At 43.1% G+C, this 20,762-nt stretch overlaps 1 protein-coding gene across 1 annotated transcript in view; it reads right to left on the reverse strand.

Moving 5' to 3' along the window:
• LOC139530967 (membrane-associated guanylate kinase, WW and PDZ domain-containing protein 2-like) overlaps window positions 1–20,762 on the reverse strand; it is a 348,222-nt gene that overhangs the window by 101,030 nt on the left and 226,430 nt on the right. The window contains exon 12 of the mRNA XM_071327763.1: window positions 1,815–1,846. Coding sequence (XP_071183864.1) covers window positions 1,815–1,846 — 32 coding nt within the window. The remainder of the gene's footprint in view (window positions 1–1,814; window positions 1,847–20,762) is intronic.

Here is a 20,762-nt window from a genome sequence, read left to right on the forward strand (position 1 = left end):
ACATAACCTGAAAGGCCACTCAGTAAGGAAGAAGCCACTGCTCTAAAACCGCCATAAAAAAAGCCAGACTACGGTTTGCAACTGCACATGGGGACAAAGATCGTACTTTTTGGAGAAATGTCCTCTGGTCTGATGAAACAAAAATATAACTGTTTGGCCATAATGTCCATTGTTATGTTAGGAGGAAAAAGGGAGAGACTTGCAAGCCGAAGGACACCATCCCAACTGTGAAGCACAGGGGTGGCAGCATCATATTGTGGGGTTGATTTGCTGCAGGAGGGACTGGTGCACTTCACAAAATAGATGACATCATGAGGAAAGGAAAATTATGTGGATATATTGAAGCAACATCTCAAGATATCAGTCAGGAAGTTAAAGCTTGGTCACAAATGGGTCTTTTGAATGGACAATGACCTTAAGCATACTTCCAAAGTTGTGGCAAAATGGCTTAAGGACAACAAAGTCAAGGTATTGGATTGGCCATCACAAAGCCCTGACCTCAATCATGTAGAACATTTGTGGGCAAAACTGAAAAGCATGTGCGAGCAAGGAGGCCTACAAACCCTTGAGAGAAAAATATGAAAGAAATAACTTTTTTGTCAGATGCCAACTTCAAGCAGGCCTTAGGATCCTCTAAACATTGTTTGATAACTGTCACTTTTCTTTTGATTGTCACTTTTTTTTGTATCTGCTGCTTTTTTGAAATGATACTCGTTCTTTTTTTGGAGAAGAGTCCCTTAAGCAAGCTGGTCCTGGGGCTGGTCCTGGTCCTGGGGCTCTGCTCACAAACACAAACAGACCCCACAGAGCCCCATGACATTAACACAATTATACCCAAACCAAATCATGGGAAAATAAAAATATAATTCATTGACACGTTGTAAAGAATCATCAAAAAAACTGAGCAAACTAGAATGCTATTTGACCCTAAACAGAGAGTACACAGTGGCAGAAAACCTGACCAATGTGACTGACCCAAACTTAAAGAAAGCTTTGACTTCGACTATGCACGTTGCCCACAAAATGAGTTGGAAACTGAGCTGCACTTCCTAACCTCCTGCCAAATATATGTCCATATCAGAGACACATATTTCCTTCAGATATTTCTCAGATAGGGGATCCACAACCCAATTTTGATAAACTCCCATATCTATTTGTTGAAACACCACATGGTGCCATCACAGCAGCAAGATTTGTGACCTGTTGCCACAAGAAAAGGGCAACCAGTGAAGAACAAACACCATTGCAAATACAACCCATATTTATGTTTAAATAGTTTCCCTTTTGTACTTTAACTATTTGCGAATAATCAGACATTTGGAATGTCTTTATTCTTTTTGAACTTTTGTGAGTGTAATGTTTACTGTACATTTTTGTATTGTCTATTTAACGTTTGATTTTTTTTCTATTTCACTTGCTTTGGCAATGCAAACACATGTTTCCCATGCCAATAAAGTCCTTAAATTGAATTGAATTGAGAGAGAGAGAGACAGAGACAGGGGAAGAGAGATAGAGACATAGAGAGAGAGAGACAGAGAGAGAGAGAAAGAGACAGAGAGAGACAGAGACAGGGGGAGAGAGAGAGACAGAGAGAGACATATAGAGACAGACAGAGACAGAGACACACACACACACACACACACACACACACACACACACACACACACACACACACACACACACACACACACACACACACACACACACACACACACACACACACACACACACACACACACACACACACACACACACACACACACACACACACACACACACACACACACACACACACACACACAGGGGTGTTTTACCTGTTTGGAGGTCTTCCATGGAGAGAGGTGACCTGCAGAGAAACAAACAGCAAATGCTAGTCCTTTGAGCAGACAGAGAAAAATAACTGTATGATAGGTTATCTTATCATTACAATGGTAGAAGTAAAGAAAGGTAGGGAAACTTTCTACAAAAGTAAAAAAAAAAAAAAAAAAGGCTGTCGGTACAAAACAATAATTCAATATCACAGTTTCTCTTGGAATCCATACATCATAGGCTATTACATATAGCACTAGTGGTACCCCGCCCTAAATGGGCGGTAAATCATTTGATTCAATCCAATTTACCCCTCCTGCAAATCAAAAATGTGTTTATCGGTTCAGCTTTTTGGTCTCTGGATATTCTCTACTTCAGAGCATGAAAAAACATTTGTGTCATGGCACTTGATGTCTCCTTAAAATTCAATGTTGTGACAGGCCTACCCTGAACCCATGTTATCCATATATATGGCCTATTAAAAAAACAGAACATTTTGGTAGCTTAACTACAGACAGATTAGAGCCTTCTCTTTTCAGCAGTACACTTAGAAAAAAATTGTTCTTTGGGGTTCTATATTTAAACAATAAGGCACAAGGCGGTGTGGTATATGGCCAATATACCATGGCTAAGGGCTGTTCTTAGGCATGACGCAACGGGGGTTTGGCCATATGTGACTCACCACCTGGATTATATCTTATGTAGCAACATTTGAATTTCTGTTTTTTACATGGGATAAATGTAGAGACTCAGAGCTACAAAATGGTATATCATACACTGCATTTCAGGAAACAATATGAAAGTAATTCTGCTTTCTAGTATATGTGATATATTACATCACATATTGTACAGACCCCAGAGGTGCCTTATTGCTTTTATAAACTGATTACCAACTTAATTAGAAAGTACAAATTGTTATTTTGTCATACCCATGGTATACAGTCTGATACACCACAGCTTTCAGCCAATCAGCACGTCTTTTGACCACCCAATTTCTAAAGAACCTTTTGTTTCTTTGGATGAGATAATCCTACCCAGTGAAGGCAAAGAACCTTGAGGGTGCTCTCCCTACCACAGAGTGTAATGTGGATTTCAGCAAACAACAGCAAACAAAAGCTAACCCAGTCACATCAAACTCTGAAATGACAGCTAACTCCCTTTTAATTAGTTTTAGCTGTTTGCATTGACATGTATGTATATATATGAATGATGTTCCTGCATGATCTTGCCTGGTTATGTCCAGCAGCATACCACCCTGCATCCCACTGCTGCCTTGCTTCTGAAGCTAAGCAGGGTTGGTCCTGGTCAGTCCCTGGATGGGAGACCAGATGCTACTGGAAGTGGTGTTGGAGGGACAGTAGGAGGCACTCTTTCCTCTGGTATAAAAAATATCCCAATTCACCAGGGCAGTGATACTGTCGGGTGCTGTTTTTTGGATGGGATGTTAACTTCTTCGTGCTAGGGGGCAGTATTCGGAAGCTTGGATGAATGAGGTGCTCAAAATAAACTGCCTGTTACTCAGGCCCAGAAGCTTGGATATGCATATAATTGGTAGTATTGGATAGAAAACAAAAGTTTCCAAAACTGTTAAAATAATGTCTGTGAGTATAACAGAACTTATATGGCAGGTGAAAACCCGAGGACAATCCATCCAGATTTTTTTTTTAGCTCACCCTTGATTACTATGGCTGTCAATGGGAATATAAAAGGAATACCTCCCAGATTGCAGTTCCTAGGGCTTCCACTAGATGTCAACAGTCTTTAGAAAGAGTTTCAGGCTTGTTTTTTGAAAAATTAGCTAGAATTTGTAGTTTTAGTAAGTGGCTCCCATTTTGGCTGTAGTGTTTGTTGCGCGTTCTGGTGAGTGCGCGTACTTCGTTATTTATCTCTGCTAATGTTCTCCAGTAGTCTCCGTCTTCAATTTTATCATTTATTTACATATTAGGGTACCTGAGGATTGATTAGGAATATGTTTGGAAGAAGTTTATTGGGAACGGGATTTATTTGTATGCATTTTGAACTAGGGAAACCGGTGGATTACTGAGTCTAGCACGCCAATGAAACAGACTTCTTTGGGATATAAAGAAGGACTTTATCGAACAAAAGGACCATTTGTTATGTAACTGGGACCCTTGTGATTGCAATAAAACACTTACCTTTAAAGATGAAGATCTTCAAAGGTAAGTGTTTTATTTTATCGCTATTTCTGACTTTCGTGATGCCTCTGCTTGGTTGGAAAATGTATGTAATGCTTTTGTGTGCGGGCGCTGTCCTCATATAATCGCATGGTGTGCTTTCACCGTAAAGCCGTTTTGAAATCGGACAACGCGGCTGGATTAACAAGAAGTTAAGCTTTTAAACGATGTATGACACTTGTATTTTCATAAATGTTTAATATTACGATTTCTGTAATGTAAATTTCTCGCTCTGCAATTTCACCGGATGTTGTCGACGTGAGATGCTATGATCCGTAATGATTTTGATTTTGCCTGGTCAGAATAATGGGTAGCTGATGTCCGACACCGTTAACTCTATGGCAGGGAGAGATAAAAATTGTTTTTACTGTATTGTTGCAGAGGTCGGACTGGCAAACAACAAGGGTAATAGAAACCTGTGCTGTTACAAACTAAATGCTAGAAAGAAGCAAGAGGAAAAACTTGTATAATAAAAGCAGTACCCTTAGATAAAAAAATGGTTTCTATGTGGTGGTTTCTAGGCTCCTCGGAGTAGGAAGGCGAATTTCATAAAAATAAACCATAACCCTTTAAAAATAAATATATACTAAATATATCCAGGTCACCAAATAACTTATTGAAACACATTGTTTTGCAATGAAGGTCTACAGTAGCCTCAACAGTACCCTCGACGGGCAGGGTTTCCCAAACTCTCAAAATAGGGTTGCTTAATGTTAGATCTCTCACTTCCAAGGCTGTCATAGTCAATGAACTAATCACTGATCATAATCTTGATGTGATTGGCCTGACTGAAACATGGCTCAAGCCTGATGAATTTACTGTGTTAAATGAGGCCTCTCCTCCTGGTTACACTAGTGACCATAGACAGAGGCGGAGGTGTTGCTAACATTTACGACAGCAAATATCCCCCACAAAAATGACTGTTTTCATCTTTTGAGCGTCTAGTCATGAAATCAATGCAGCCTACTCAATCACTTTTTATAGCTACTGTTTACAGGCATCCTGAGCTGTATACAGTGTTCCTCATGGAGTTCCCTGAATTCCTATCGGACCTTGTATTCACGGCAGATAATATTCACATTTTTGGTGACTTTAATATTCACATGGAAAAGTCCACAGACCCACTCCAAAAGGCTTTCGAAGCCATCATCAAATTTTGTCCAACATGTCTCTGGACCTACAGTGGGGCAAAAAAGTATTTAGTCAGCCACCAATTGTGCAAGTTCTCCCACTTAAAAAGATGAGAGAGGCCTGTAATTTTCATCATAGGTACACTTCAACTATGACAGACAAAATGAGAGAAAAAAAATCCAGAAAATCACATTGTAGGATTTTTTATGAATTTATTTGCAAATTATGGTGGAAAATAAGTATTTGGTCAATAACAAAAGTTTATCTCAATACTTTGTTATATACCCTTTGTTGACAATGACAGAGGTCAAACGTTTTCTGTAAGTCTTCACAAGGTTCACACACTGTTGCTGGTATTTTGGCCCATTCCTCCATGCAGATCTCCTCTAGAGCAGTGATGTTTTGGGGCTGTTGCTGGGCAACACGGACTTTCAACTCCCTCCAAAGATTTTCTATGGGGTTGAGCTCTGGAGACTGGCTAGGCCACTCCAGGACCTTGAAATGCTTCTTACGAATCCACTCCTTCGTTGCCCGGGCGGTGTGTTTGGGATCATTGTCATGCTGAAAGACCCAGCCACGTTTCATCTTCAATGCCCTTGCTGATGGAAGGAGGTTTTCACTCAAAATCTCACGATACATGGCCCCATTCATTCTTTCCTTTACACGGATCAGTCGTCCTGGTCCCTTTGCAGCAAAACAGCCCCAAAGCATGATGTTTCCACCCCCATGCTTCACAGTAGGTATGGTGTTCTTTGGATGCAACTCAGCATTCTTTGTCCTCCAAACACGACGAGTTGAGTTTTTACCGAATAGTTCTGTTTTGGTTTCATCTGACCATATGACATTCTCCCAATCTTCTTCTGGATCATCCAAATGCTCTCTAGCAAACTTCAGACGGGCCTGGACATGTACTGGCTTAAGCACGGGGACACGTCTGGCACTGCAGGATTTGAGCCCCTGGCGGTGTAGTGTGTTACTGATGGTAGGCTTTGTTCCTTTGGTCCCAGCTCTCTGCAGGTCATTCACTAGGTCCCCCCGTGTGGTTCTGGGATTTTTGCTCACCGTTCTTGTGATCATTTTGACCCCACGGGGTGAGATCTTGTGTGGAGCCCCAGATCAAGGGAGATTAGTGGTCTTGTATGTCTTCCATTTCCTAATAATTGGTCCCACAGTTGATTTCTTCAAACCAAGCTGCTTACCTATTGCAGATTCAGTCTTCCCAGCCTGGTGCAGGTCTACAATTTTGTTTCTGGTGTCCTTTGACAGCTCTTTGGTCTTGGCCATAGTGGAGTTTGGAGTGTGACTGTTTGAGGTTGTGGACAGGTGTCTTTTATACTGATAACAAGTTCAAACAGGTGCCATTAATACAGGTAACGAGTGGAGGACAGAGGAGCCTCTTAAAGAAGAAGTTACAGGTCTGTGAGAGCCAGAAATCTTGCTTGTTTGTAGGTGACCAAATACTTATTTTCCACCATAATTTGCAAATAAATTCATAAAAAATCCTACAATGTGATTTTCTGGAATTTCTTTTCTCATTTTGTCTGTCATAGTTGAAGTGTACCTATGATGAAAATTACAGGCCTCTCTCATCTTTTTAAGTGGGAGAACTTGCACAATTGGTGGCTGACTAAATACTTTTTTGCCCCACTGTAATTGCCACAGTCATACCCTGGATCTAGTTTTGTCCCGTGGAAACAATATTGGGTTTCTAAATGTTTTTCCTCATAATCCTGGACTATCAGACCACCATTATATTATGTTTGCAATCGCAACAAACAATCTGCTCAGACCGCAACCAAGGACCATCAAAAGCCGTGCTATAAATTCTCTGACAACCCAAAGATTCCTAGATGCCCTTCAAGGCTCCCTCCACCTACCCAAGGACATTGGAGTACAAAAATCGGTTAATCACCTAACTGAGGATGAAATGTAACCTTGCTTAATACCCTAGATGCAGTCACACCCATAAAAAAAACATTTCTCACAAGAAACTAACTCCCTGGTTTACAGAAAATACCTGAGCCCTGAAGCAAGCTTCCAGAAAATTTGAACGGAAATGGCACTCCCCCAAACTGGAAGTCTTCCGACGAGCTTGGAAAGACAGTACCGTGCAATATCGAAGAACCCTCACTGTTGCTCAATCATCCTATTTTTTCAACATAATTGAGGAGAATAATAACAATCCAACATTTATTTTTTATACTGTCACAAAGCTAACTAAAAAGTAGCATTCCCCAAGAGAGGATGGCTTTCACTTCTGCAGTGATGAATTTATGAATTTCTTCGATGAAAAAATCATGATCATAAGAAATCAAATTTCAGACACCTCTTTGAATCTGCTTATTTCCCCAAAACTCAATTGTCCTGAGTCTGCACAGAACTGCCAGGACCTAGGATCAATGGAGACACTCAAGTTTTTTAATCTTGTATCTCTTGACACATTGATGGAAATAGTCATGGCCTCTAAACCTTCAAGCTGCATACTGGACCCTATTCCAACTAAACCACTGAAAGAGCTACTTCCTGTGCTTGGCCCTCCTATGTTGAACATAATAAATGGCTCCCTATCTCCTGGATGTGTAGGATTCACATCTAAACCAGGCAATAACTTTTAAAACCAGGTTTGTTGTTTATTTGAGCAATATGAGATGGAACGGAGTTCCATGCAATAATGTCTCAATATAATACTGTACGCTATTGCCTGGTTTAGATGTTATCAGTCGGATTGTCTCTGTGGATGGTTTGTCCTCTGACAAATGAATTGTAAGTTTCGATGTTCCTCAAGGTTCCGTTTTAGGACCACTATTGTTTTCACTATATATTCTACCTCTTGGTGATGTCATTCGAAAACACAATTTCAACTTTCACTGCTATGCAGATGACACACAGATATACATTTTGATGAAACATGGTGAAGCCCTGAAATTGCCTAACCTGGAAGCCTGTGTTTCAAACATATGGAAGTGGATGGCAGCAAATGTTTTACTTTTAAACTCGGACAAAACAGAGATGCTAGTTCTAGGTCCCAAGAAACAATGAGATCTGTAGTTGCATGTGACAATTAATCTTGATGGTTGTACTGTCGTCTCAAATAAAACTGTGAAGGATCTCGGTGGTATTCTGGACCCTGGTCTCTCTTTTGACGAACATATCATATTGACGAATATTTCAAGGACAGCTTTTTTTCCATCTTTGTAACTTTGCAAAAATCAGAACATTTGGTCAAAAAATGATGCAGAAAAGCTAATCCATGCTTTGTCACTTTTAGATTAGACTACTGCAATTCTCTACTCTCCGGCTACCCAGATAAAGCACTAAATAAACTTTAGTTAGTGCTAAACACGGATGCTATAATCTTGACTAGAACCCACAAATGTGATTATATTACTCCAGTGCGCTAGGGCTGATTTCAAAGTTTTACTGCTAACCTACAATGTATTACATGGGCTTGCTCCTACCTATCGCTCCGATTTGGTCCTGTCGTACATACTTATACGTACGCTACGGTCACAAGATGCAGACCTCCTTATTGTCCCTAAGCAAATAGCTGGATTCAGGGCTTTCTCTTACAGAGCAAACTTTTTATGGAATGGTTTGCCTATCCACGTGAGAGACGCAGATTCGGTTTCGACCTTTAAGTCATCTTTTTTAAATTATTATTATTTGTTGTACTTTTACCCCCTTTTTCTCCCCAATTTCTGGAATATCCAATTGGTAGTTACAGTCTTGTTGCATCGCTGCATCGCCCCTACGTAGAGGTGAAGTTCGAGAGCTATGCGTCCTCTGAAACACAACCCTGCCGTGCTGCACTGCTTCTTGACAAACTGCTTGCTTAACCCGGAAGCCAGCTGCACCAATGGTATTTGGTATTTTATTAGGATCCCTATTAGCTGTTGCAAAAGCAGCAGCTCCGCTTCCTGGGGTCCACACAAAACATGAAACATGACATAATACAGAACATTAATAGGCAAGAACAAACTACATACTTTTTAAAAAAGGCACAAGTAGCTTACATATCAATGTATACACACAAACTATCTAGGTCAAATAGGGGAGAAGCGTTGTCCCGTGAGGTAATGATTAATCTGTTTTTTAAAACCAGGTTTGTTGTTTATTTGAGCAATATGAGATGGAACGGAGTTCCATGCAATAATGTCTCAATATAATACTGTACGCTTTCTTGAATTTGTTCTGGATTGGGGGACTGTGAAAAGACCCCTGGTGGCATGTCTGGTGGGGTAAGCGTGTGTGTCAGAGCTGTGTGATCGATAACAATATATTTTCCACCTCTCCCACACTAACTTTACCAAATTCAAACTTGCAATGCTTTTCTTTCATTATTTGTTTTTTATGCACGAATATGATGGCTCACTTTTCATTGTTGGCATTTCCTGCCTAAGTTTGCCCACTTCGCCAATTGAGTAATCATTAAAATAATTGGCAACATCATATGGTTTTGTGATGAATAAGCCATCTGATTCGATGAAAGATTGAGTTGAATGTGTTTCTGCCCATCATTTATTTTAAAGTACTCCAAAGTTTTTTTTCTTCATCATTCTTTATATCATTTATCTTGGCTTCATAATATAGTTTCTTCTTTTTGTTGAGTTTAGTCACATAATTTCTCAATTTGCAGTAAATCAGCCAGTCAGATTAGCCACACCTTTTGCCCCAACACTTTCAACCATGCAGTTGTTCAATTCCTCATAAATCCATGGAATCTTAACAGTTCTAAGAGACAGTTTCTTAACAGGTGCATGTTTATCAATAATTGGAAGAAGAAATTTCATAAATTCATCAAGTGCAGCGTCTGGATGCTCCACATTAATCACATCAGATCAACAAATATTTTTAACCTCATCCACATAAGAGTCACAGCAAAATCTTTTGTATGACTATTTTAGGCCCAGCTGTTGGAACTTTGGCTTAGCCACTGTATTGTGATCACTGCATCCAATGGGTACAGATTCATAGCCATCTATTTACCACCACAAAGCGAAGCTGGCACTAAGACCTCTCTCAACCACGAGTAACGTGTAACGAACTGGACTTGGGTTGACGTCACTTCCTCTTGAATTTGCAGACGTGTTGCTGTGCGTTTTGTTGCTGTGCGTTTTGTTGCCAACCTTACTTTGCTAGCTGACAACTTTACGTTTTTTTCTTTTTACTTTTTAATTACCGTTTATATTTTTAGTTTTTCCATCACAACTTTTTTCCCTCATTCAACTTTTTCACTCCGGACGCTTTATCTGGACATGGTTCGTCAGTACTTTCAACAGCCGAAGCTAAGTAGTAACATTAACATGATGTCTTTTAATTGCAGTCGCTGTACTCATAATATACAGGAGAACGATCGCCTTACGGCGAGGATAGCTGTGCTACAAGCCCAGCTTCTGACGCAATCGTTAGGCAAGGGTAATTTCAGTGTAGGAAAGGAAGAAACAGAGTCTGTGCCACCAGTAAGTACAGATACTAACGTTAGTATAAATCCCCCCGCACAGTCCCCGCAGCCGGACAACTTTCTCATGGCTTCTGGAGGGAAATGCTGTAGGGATGCTCAACTGGTGTCGCTCATTCAGCCGACAGAAACTTTCAACCGGTTTTCCCCATTAAGTAGCGAGTCGGAGTCTGAGGCCGAGTTTTCTCTTGTCTCTACTCCTCCCGTTACGGGGTCTGAGACGCCGAAGGCTTCCACCATTAGCTCTGACAAATTGAAAACCCTAGTCATTGGCGACTCCATTACCCGCAGTATTAGACTTAAAACGAATCACCCAACGATCATACACTGTTTACCAGGGGGCAGGGCTACCGACGTTAAGGCTAATCTGAAGATGGTGCTGGCTAAAGCTAAAACTGGCGGGTGTAGAGAGTTTTCAGTGTAGGAAAGGAAGAAACAGAGTCTGTGCCACCAGTAAGTACAGATACTAACGTTAGTATAAATCCCCCCGCACAGTCCCCGCAGCCGGACAACTTTCTCATGGCTTCTGGAGGGAAATGCTGTAGGAATGCTCAACTGGTGTCGCTCATTCAGCCGACAGAAACTTTCAACCGGTTTTCCCCATTAAGTAGCGAGTCGGAGTCTGAGGCCGAGTTTTCTCTTGTCTCTACTCCTCCCGTTACGGGGTCTGAGACGCCGAAGGCTTCCACCATTAGCTCTGACAAATTGAAAACCCTAGTCATTGGCGACTCCATTACCCGCAGTATTAGACTTAAAACGAATCACCCAGCGATCATACACTGTTTACCAGGGGGCAGGGCTACCGACGTTAAGGCTAATCTGAAGATGGTGCTGGCTAAAGCTAAAACTGGCGGGTGTAGAGAGTATAGAGATATTGTTATCCACGTCGGCACCAATGATGTTAGGATGAAACAGTCAGAGGTCACCAAGCGCAACATAGCTTCAGCGTGTAAATCAGCTAGAAAGATGTGTCGGCATCGAGTAATTGTCTCTGGCCCCCTCCCAGTTAGGGGGAGTGACGAGCTCTACAGCAGAGTCTCACAACTCAATCGCTGGTTGAAAACTGTTTTCTGCCCCTCCCAAAAGATAGAATTTGTAGATAATTGGCCCTCTTTCTGGGACTCACCCACAAACAGGACCAAGCCTGACCTGCTGAGGAGTGACGGACTCCATCCTAGCTGGAGGGGTGCTCTCATCTTATCTACCAACATAGACAGGGCTCTAACTCCACAATGAAATAGGGTGCAGGCCAGGCAGCAGGCTGTTAGACAACCTGCCAGCTTAGTGGAGTCTGCCACTAGCATAGTCAGTGTAGTCAGCTCAGCCATCCCCATTGAGACTGTGTCTGTGCCTCGACCTAGGTTGGGCAAAACTAAACATGGCGGTGTTCGCCTTAGCAATCTCATTAGGATAAAGACCTCCTCCATTCCTGCCATTATTGAAAGAGATCGTGATACCTCACATCTCAAAATAGGGTTACTTAATGTTAGATCCCTCACTTCAAAGGCAGTTATAGTCAATGAACTAATCACTGATCACAATCTTGATGTGATTGGCCTGACTGAAACATGGCTTAAGCCTGATGAATTTACTGTGTTAAATGAGGCCTCACCTCCTGGTTACACTAGTGACCATACCATATCCCCCGTGCATCCCGCAAAGGCGGAGGTGTTGCTAACATTTACGATAGCAAATTTCAATTTACAAAAAATAAAATGACGTTTTCGTCTTTTGAGCTTCTAGTCATGTCTAGTTACAGGTTACAGACAGTTACAGACAGTCTAGTTACAGACAGTCATGTCTTCTAGTCAGTCTAGTTACAGGCCTCCTGGGCCATATACAGCGTTCCTCTCTGAGTTCCCTGAATTCCTATTGGACCTTGTAGTCATAGCAGATAATATTCTAATTTTTGGTGATTTTAATATTCATATGGAAAAGTCCACAGACCCACTCCAAAAGGCTTTCGGAGCCATCATCGACTCAGTGGGTTTTGTCCAACATGTCTCTGGACCTACTCACTGCCACAGTCATACTCTGGACCTAGTTTTGTCCCATGGAATAAATGTTGTAGATCTTAATGTTTTTCCTCATAATCCTGGACTATCGGACCACCATTTTATTACGTTTGAAATCGCAACAAATAATCTGCTCAGACTCCAACCAAGGAGCATCAAAAGTCGTGCTATAAATTGTCAGACAACACAAAAATTCCTTGATGCCCTTCCAGACTCCTTCTGCCTACCCAAGGACGTCAGAGGACAAAAATCAGTTAACCACCTAACTGAGGAACTCAATTTAACCTTGCGCAATACCCTAGATGCAGTTGCACCCCTAAAAACGAAAAACATTTGTCATAAGAAACTAGCTCCCTGGTATACAGAAAATACCCGAGCTCTGAAGCAAGCTTCCAGAAAATTGGAACGGAAATGGCGCCACACCAAACTGGAAGTCTTCCGACTAGCTTGGAAAGACAGTACCGTGCAGTATCGAAGATCCCTCACTGCTGCTCGATCATCCTACTTTTCCAACTTAATTGAGGAAAATAAGAACAATCCAAAATGTATTTTTGATACTGTTGCAAAGCTAACTAAAAAGCAGCATTCCCCAAGAGAGGATGGCTTTCACTTCAGCAGTAAAAAATTCATGAACTTCTTTGAGGAAAAGATCATGATCATTAGAAAGCAAATTACGGACTCCTCTTTAAATCTGCGTATTCCTCCAGGGCTTAGCTGTCCTGGATCTGCACAGCTCTGCCAGGGCCTGGGATCGGGAGAGACACTTAAGTGTTTTAGTACTATATCTCTTGACACAATGATGAAAATAATCATGGCCTCTAAACCTTCAAGCTGCATACTGGATCCTATTCCTACTAAACTACTGAAGGAGCTGCTTCCTGTGCTTGGCCCTCCTATGTTGAACATAATAAACGGCTCTCTATCCACCGGATGTGTACCAAACTCACTAAAAGTGGCAGTAATAAAGCCTCTCTTGAAAAAGCCAAACCTTGACCCGGAAAATATAAAAAACTATCGGCCTATATCGAATCTTCCATTCCTCTCAACATTTTTTGAAAAAGCTGTTGCGCAGCAACTCACTGCCTTCCTGAAGACAAACAATGTATACGAAATGCTTCAGTCTGGTTTTAGACCACATCATAGCACTGAGACTGCACTTGTGAAGGTGGTAAATGACCTTTTAATGGCGTCAGACCGAGGCTCTGCATCTGTCCTCGTGCTAATAGACCTTAGTGCTGCCTTTGACACCATCGATCACCACATTCTTTTGGAGAGACTGGAAACCCAAATTGGTCTACACGGACAAGTTCTGGCCTGGTTTAGATCTTATCTGTCGGAAAGATATCAGTTTGTCTCTGTGAATGGTTTGTCCTCTGACAAATCAACTGTACATTTCGGTGTTCCTCAAGGTTCCGTTTTAGGACCACTATTGTTTTCACTATATATTTTACCTCTTGGGGATGTTATTCGAAAACATAATGTTAACTTTCACTGCTATGTGGATGACACACAGCTGTACATTTCAATGAAACATGGTGAAGCCCCAAAATTGCCCTCGCTAGAAGCCTGTGTTTCAGACATAAGGAAGTGGATGGCTGAAAACTTTCTACTTTTAAACTCGGACAAAACAGAGATGCTTGTTCTAGGTCACAAGAAACAAAGAGATCTTCTGTTAAATCTGACAATTAATCTTGATGGTTGTAAAGTCGCCTCAAATAAAACTGTGAAGGACCTCGGCGTTACTCTTGACCCTGATCTCTCTTTTGACGAACATATCAAGACTGTTTCAAGGACAGCTTTTTTCCATCTACGTAACATTGCAAAAATCAGAAATTTTCTGTCCAAAAATTATGCAGAAAAATTAATCCATGCATTTGTTACTTCTAGGTTAGACTACTGCAATGCTCTACTTTCCGGCTACCCGGAAAGTAGAGCACTAAATAAACTTCAGTTAGTGCTAAATACGGCTGCTAGAATCCTGACTAGAACCAAGAAATTTGATCATATTACTCCAGTGCTAGCTTCCCTACACTGGCTTCCTGTTAAGGCAAGGGCTGATTTCAAGGTTTTACTGTTAACCTATAACGCGTTACATGGGCTTGCTCCTACCTATCTTTCCGAGTTGGTCCGGCATACCTACACGTAGGCTACGGTCACAAGACGCAGGCCTCCTAATTGTCCCTAGAATTTCTAAGCAAACAGCTGGAGGCAGGGCTTTCTCCTATAGATCTCCATTTTTATGGAATGGTCTGCCTACCCAATGTGAGAGACGCAGACTCGGTCTCAACCTTTAAGTCTTTACTGAAGACTTATCTCTTCAGTAGGTCATATGATTGAGTGTAGTCTGGCCCAGGAGTGTGAAGGTGAACGGAAAGGCTCTGGAGCAACGAAACGCCCTTGCTGTCTCTGCCTGGCCGGTTCCCCTCCACTGGGATTCTCTACCTCTAACCCTATTACAGGGGCTGAGTCACTGGCTTACTGGTGCTCTTTCATGCCGTACCTAGGAGGGGTGCGTCACTTGAGTGGGTTGAGTTACTGACGTGATCTTCCTGTCTGGGTTGGCGCCCCCCCTTGGTTTGTGCTGTGGTGGAGATCTTTGTGGGCTATACTCGGCCTTGTCTCAGGATTGTAAGTTGGTGGTTGAAGATATCCCTCTAGTGGTGCGGGGGCTGTGCTTTGGCAAAGTGGGTGGGGTTATATCCTTCCTGTTTGGCCCTGTCCGGGGGTATCATCGGATGGGGCCACAGTGTCTCCTGACCCCTCCTGTCTCAGCCTCCAGTATTTATGCTGCAGTAGTTTGTGTCGGGGGGCTAGGGCCAGTTGGTTATATCTGGAGTACTTCTCCTGTCTTATCCAGTGTCCTGTGTGAATTTAAGTATGCTCTCTCTAATTCTCTCCTTCTCTCTTTCTTTCTCTCTCTCGGAGGACCTGAGCCCTAGGACCATACGTCAGGACTACTGGGCATGATGACTCCTTGCTGTCCCCAGTCCACCTGGCCTTGCTGCTGTTCCAGTTTCAACTGTTCTGCCTGCAGTTATGGAACCCCTACCTGTCCCAGACCTGCTGTTTTCAACTCTTAATGATCGGCTATGAAAAGCCAACTGACATTTATTCCTGATTTATGAACATTTTGAACATCTTGGCTCTCTCTAATTCTCTCCTTCTCTCTTTCTTTCTCTCTCTCGGAGGAACTGAGCCCTAGGACCATACGTCAGGACTACCGGGCATGATGACTCCTTGCTGTCCCAGTTTCAACTGTTCTGCCTGCGGTTATGGAACCCCTACCTGTCCCAGACCTGCTGTTTTCAACTCTTAATTATCGGCTATGAAAAGCCAACTGACATTTATTCCTGATTATTATTTGACCATGCTTGTCATTTATGAATATTTTGAACATCTTGGCCATGTTCTGTTATAATCTCCACCCGGCACAGCCAGAAGAGGACTGGCCACCCCTCATAGCCTGGTTCCTCTCTAGGTTTCTTCCTAGGTTTTGGCCTTTCTAGGGAGTTTTTCCTAGCCACCGTGCTTCTACACCTGCATTGCTTGCTGTTTGGGGTTTTAGGCTGGGTTTCTGAACAGCACTTCGAGATATTAGCTGATGTACGAAGGGCTATATAAAATAAACTTGATTGATTGATTGAACCAACTCTATAAGGCCATAAGCAAAGAAGAAAATGCTTACCCAGAAGCGGCGCTCCTAGTGGCCAGGGACTTTAGTGCATGCAAACTTAAATAAGTTTTACAAAATTTTTACCAGCATGTCACGTGTGCAACCAGGGGGGAAAAAATCCTAGACCACCTTTACTCCACACATAGAGATGCATACAAAGCTCTCCCCCACCCTCCATTTGGCAAATCTGACCATAATTATATCCTCCTGATTCCTGATTACAAGCAAAAACAAAAGCAGGAAGTACCAGTGACTCCCTCAAAACGGAAGTGGTCAGATGACGAGGTTGCTACACTACAGGACTGTTTTGCTAGCACAGATTGGAATATGTTCTGGGATTCATCCAATGGCATTGAGGAATACACCACCTCAGTCATTGGCTTCATCAATAAGTGCATCGATGACGTCATCCCCACAGTGACTGTATGTACATATCCCAACCAGAAGCCATGGATTACAGGCAACATCCCCATTGAGCTAAAGGCTAGAGCTGCCGCTTTCAATGAGCGGGAGACTAATCTGGACGCTTATAAGAAATCCCGCAATGCCCTCAGACGAACCATCAAACAAGCAAAGCATCTATACAGGATTAGGATTGAATCCTACTACACCGGCTCTGACGCTCGTAGGATGTGACAGGGCTTGAAAACTATTACAGACTACAAAGGGAAACCCAGATGGGAGCTGCCCAGTGACGCGAGCCTACCAGACGAGCTAATTGCCTTTTATACTCGCTTCGAGGCAAGCAACACTGAAGCAACACTGAAGCAATCACGAGAGCACCAGCTGTTCTGGATGACTGTGTGATAACGATCTCGGTAGCCTATGTGAACAAAACCTTTAAACAGGTCAACATTCACAAAGCTGCTGGGTCAGACAGATTACCAGGACGTGTTCTCAAAGCATGCGCTGACCAACTGTCAAGTGTCTTCACTGACATTTTCAACTTCTCCCTCACCGAGTCTGTAATACCTACAAGTTTCAAGCAGACCACCATAGTCCCTGTGCCCAAGGAAGCAAAGGTAACCTGCCTAAATGATTACCGCCCCGTGGCACTCACATTGGTAGCCATGAAGTGCTTTGAAAGGCTGGTCATGGCTCACATCAACAGCATCCTCCCAGACACCCTAGACCCACTCCAATTCGCATACCGCCCCAACAGATCCACAGATGACGCAATTTCAATCACACTCCACACTGCCCTTTCTCACCTGGACAAGGAACACCTATGTGAGAACGCTGTTCATTGACTACAGCTCAGCGTTCAACACCATAGTTCCCACGAAGCTCATCACTAAGCTAAGGACTCTGGGACTAAACACTTCCCTCCACAACAACACATCTGCCACGCTGATCCTCAACACTGGTGCCCCTCAGGGGTTTGTACTTAGTCCCTTCCTGTATTCCCTGTTCACCCACGACTGTGTGGCCAAACACGACTCTAACACCATCATGAAGTTTGCTGACGACACAACAGTGGTAGGCCTGATCACCGACAACGATGAGACGGCCTATAAGGAGGAGGTCAGAGAACCTGCAGTGTGGTGCCAGGGCAACAACCTCTCCTTCAATGTGAGCAAGACAAAGGAGCTGATCGTGGACTACAGGAAAAGGTTGGCCGAACAGGCCCCTATTGTCATTGACGGGGCTGTAGTGGAGCGGGTCGAGAGTTTGAAGTTCCTTGGTTGTCACATCACCAATGAACTATCTTGGTCCAAACATACCAAGGCAGTTGTGAAGAGGGCACGCCAAAACCTTTTCCCCCTCAGCAGACTGAAAAGATTTGTCATGGGTCCCCAGATCCTCAAAAGGTTCTACAGCTGCACCATCGAGAGCATCCTGATCGGTTGCATCACCGCCTGGTATGGCAACTGCTCGGAATCTGACCTTAAGGCGCTACAGAGTGTAGTGTGAATGGCCCACTACATCACTGGGGCCAAGCTTTCTGCCATCCAGGACCTATATAATAGGTGGTGTCAGAGGAACGCCCATAAAATTGTCAGAGACTCCAGTCACCCAAGTTATAGACTGTTTTCTCTGCTACCGCATAGCAAGCGGTACCGGAGCGTCAAGTCTAGGATCAAAGGCTCCTCAACATCTTCTACCCCCAAGCCATTAGACTGCTGAACAATTCATAAAAATCGCCACCGGACAATTTACATTGATCCCACCCCACTCTTGTACACTGCTGCTACTCGCTGTTTGTTTGTTACCTATGCATAGTCACTTCGCCCCCACCTACATGTACTGTTTACCTCAACTAGCCTGTACTCCTGCACACTGACTCGGTACCAGTGCCCCCTGTATATAGCCTCGTTATTGTTATTGTTATTGTGTTACTTTTTATTATTACTTTTTATTTTAGCCTACTTGCTAAATATTTTCTTCTTCTTGAACTGCACTGTTGGATAATAAGGGCTTGTAAGTAAGCATTTCACGGTAAAGTCTACACTCATTGCATGTGGCAAATAAAGTTTGTTTTGATTTTTGATTTGATACAGCTTTAAAACAAAGTTCTACAGTATTAGTAAAATTGTGATCGATCTCAGAAATGGCTAATATATGAATGTTATTTGACTTTAGCAAGTTACTGATTTCATGAACTTTATTTCTTAGGCTACATATATTAATATGGGCTATTTTCAGCCCTTTCCTGGGTAGCTTATCAGAGATAGACATAATACTAATAAAATAAACATTCAGCAGTCCATTAATCAATTGATATGTGTGTGGTGTGTGTGTGTGTGTGTGTGTGTGCTGCAGGGTTGAAGCTACGGACCCATTGGCATATCTCTCTTATCCCCTCCAGGCTTCTGGGAGGGAGGGTGGACAATGAGCCTGTCATAGCGGATGTAAGCAATGTCCCCATGCGCTCTGGCAGCTTTCATGGCTGGGATCAGTTATTTCCTCTTATTGCGCACAGCTTCATGATAGTCCTTGTTGAGGAAGATATACGTTCCTCTCAAGTTCTTGGCTCTTTCCAGAACAGCTACCTTGTTCTTGAACCTCAGAAAATTGACCACTATTGGGCCTGTCACCTGGGCCAGTGGTGGGTTTTCCAGTCCTGTGGGCGGGCTCCACCTTAGTCTTTCTGTGGTCCATCTTCAATCATTTCCCTAACTTTGTCCTCAGACTCCGTCCAGGTCTAATGTGGAGATTCTGCAATTCCGTCCACAACCATGTTGTTCCGCCTTGATAGTCCTTCGCGATAGTCTGATTTATCCATCATTGTTATCATGGATTCACACTGATGTCCTCTCTCAATGACTTACAGATTGCTGTCATCTTGCCGTTCTCCTGTTTCATCTCATCAAGTTGACCCCGGGACAAATGCATACTATTCTTCAGGCCATGGACGACAAGGACATCCATTATTTTATTAGTTGAATCCACCAGTATTTGGAAAAAACACTTGTTGTTGTAACAACTGCTTGTAGAACTATTTTTGTTAGTTTAAAAGATCCTTCAATTGTGATACAGAGACAACACTGTCCTCAATGGTACTCCCCCCGGCTTTGGTCTTTGTCATGGTAGCTAGCGACGTAGGTTTTGCTGTTACTCCTCAAAGTTTCAGACAGGGCTGGTCACAGAGAAGATTGAAAAAAACAAACAGCAGGGATCTAGACAGCTACAAACCCGGGCCAATCCGCGGTCCCAGCCACAATGGCTAACCACGTTGCGGGCTGCGTTCAAGCCCTCAAGAAAACCCTGCTAGCTTGATATGCAGCTAGCTAGCAGCTAGGCTAGCTGCGATGCCAAATACCTCATCAGACCGTCCTTGGTCAGCAGGATCACTGGACAGAAACTAGCAGTCCCAGCAACTGATGCCAACTGCGTAGTGGGATCCAAACTAAAAAGTTAGCTAGGTACTAAGAACTTTACAATACACTTTCAAAACAACAACCTTTTTCAAAACAACAAAAACCAAGCTCTTACTCATTCAACCAGAAGTCATAGACTGTTCTCTCTGCTACCACACGGCAAGCGGTACTGGACCAATGGGTTGGAGGAGACAACATTCAGCTGGCGACCGAAGCCAGCTTGCAGGCGCCTGGCCCGCCACAAGGAGTTGCTAGAGCGTGATGGCACAAGAAAATCCCGGCTGGCCAAACCCTCCCCTAACCTGGACGACACTGGGCCATTTGTGTGCCGCCTCATGGGTCTCCCAGTCACAGTCAGCTGTGACACAGCCTGGGAGACCAGCCTGTAGTGATGCCTCAAGCACTGCGATGCAGTGCCTTAGACTGCTGCACCACTTGGAAGGCTAACCTTTAAGTCTTTACTGAAGACTCTTCTCTTCAGTAGGTTCTACGATTGAGTGTAGTCTGGCCCAGTGGTGTGAAGGTGAACGTCAAGGCACTGGAGTGACGAACTGCCCTTGCTATCTCTGCCTGGCTGGCTCCCCTCTCGCCAATGGGATTTTCTGCATCTGAACACTGGCTTACTAGTGCTCTTCCATGCCGTCCCTAAGAGGGGTGCGT

The sequence above is a fragment of the Salvelinus alpinus genome, chromosome 9 (genome assembly GCF_045679555.1).
Source record: "Salvelinus alpinus chromosome 9, SLU_Salpinus.1, whole genome shotgun sequence".
NCBI lineage: Eukaryota > Metazoa > Chordata > Actinopteri > Salmoniformes > Salmonidae > Salvelinus > Salvelinus alpinus.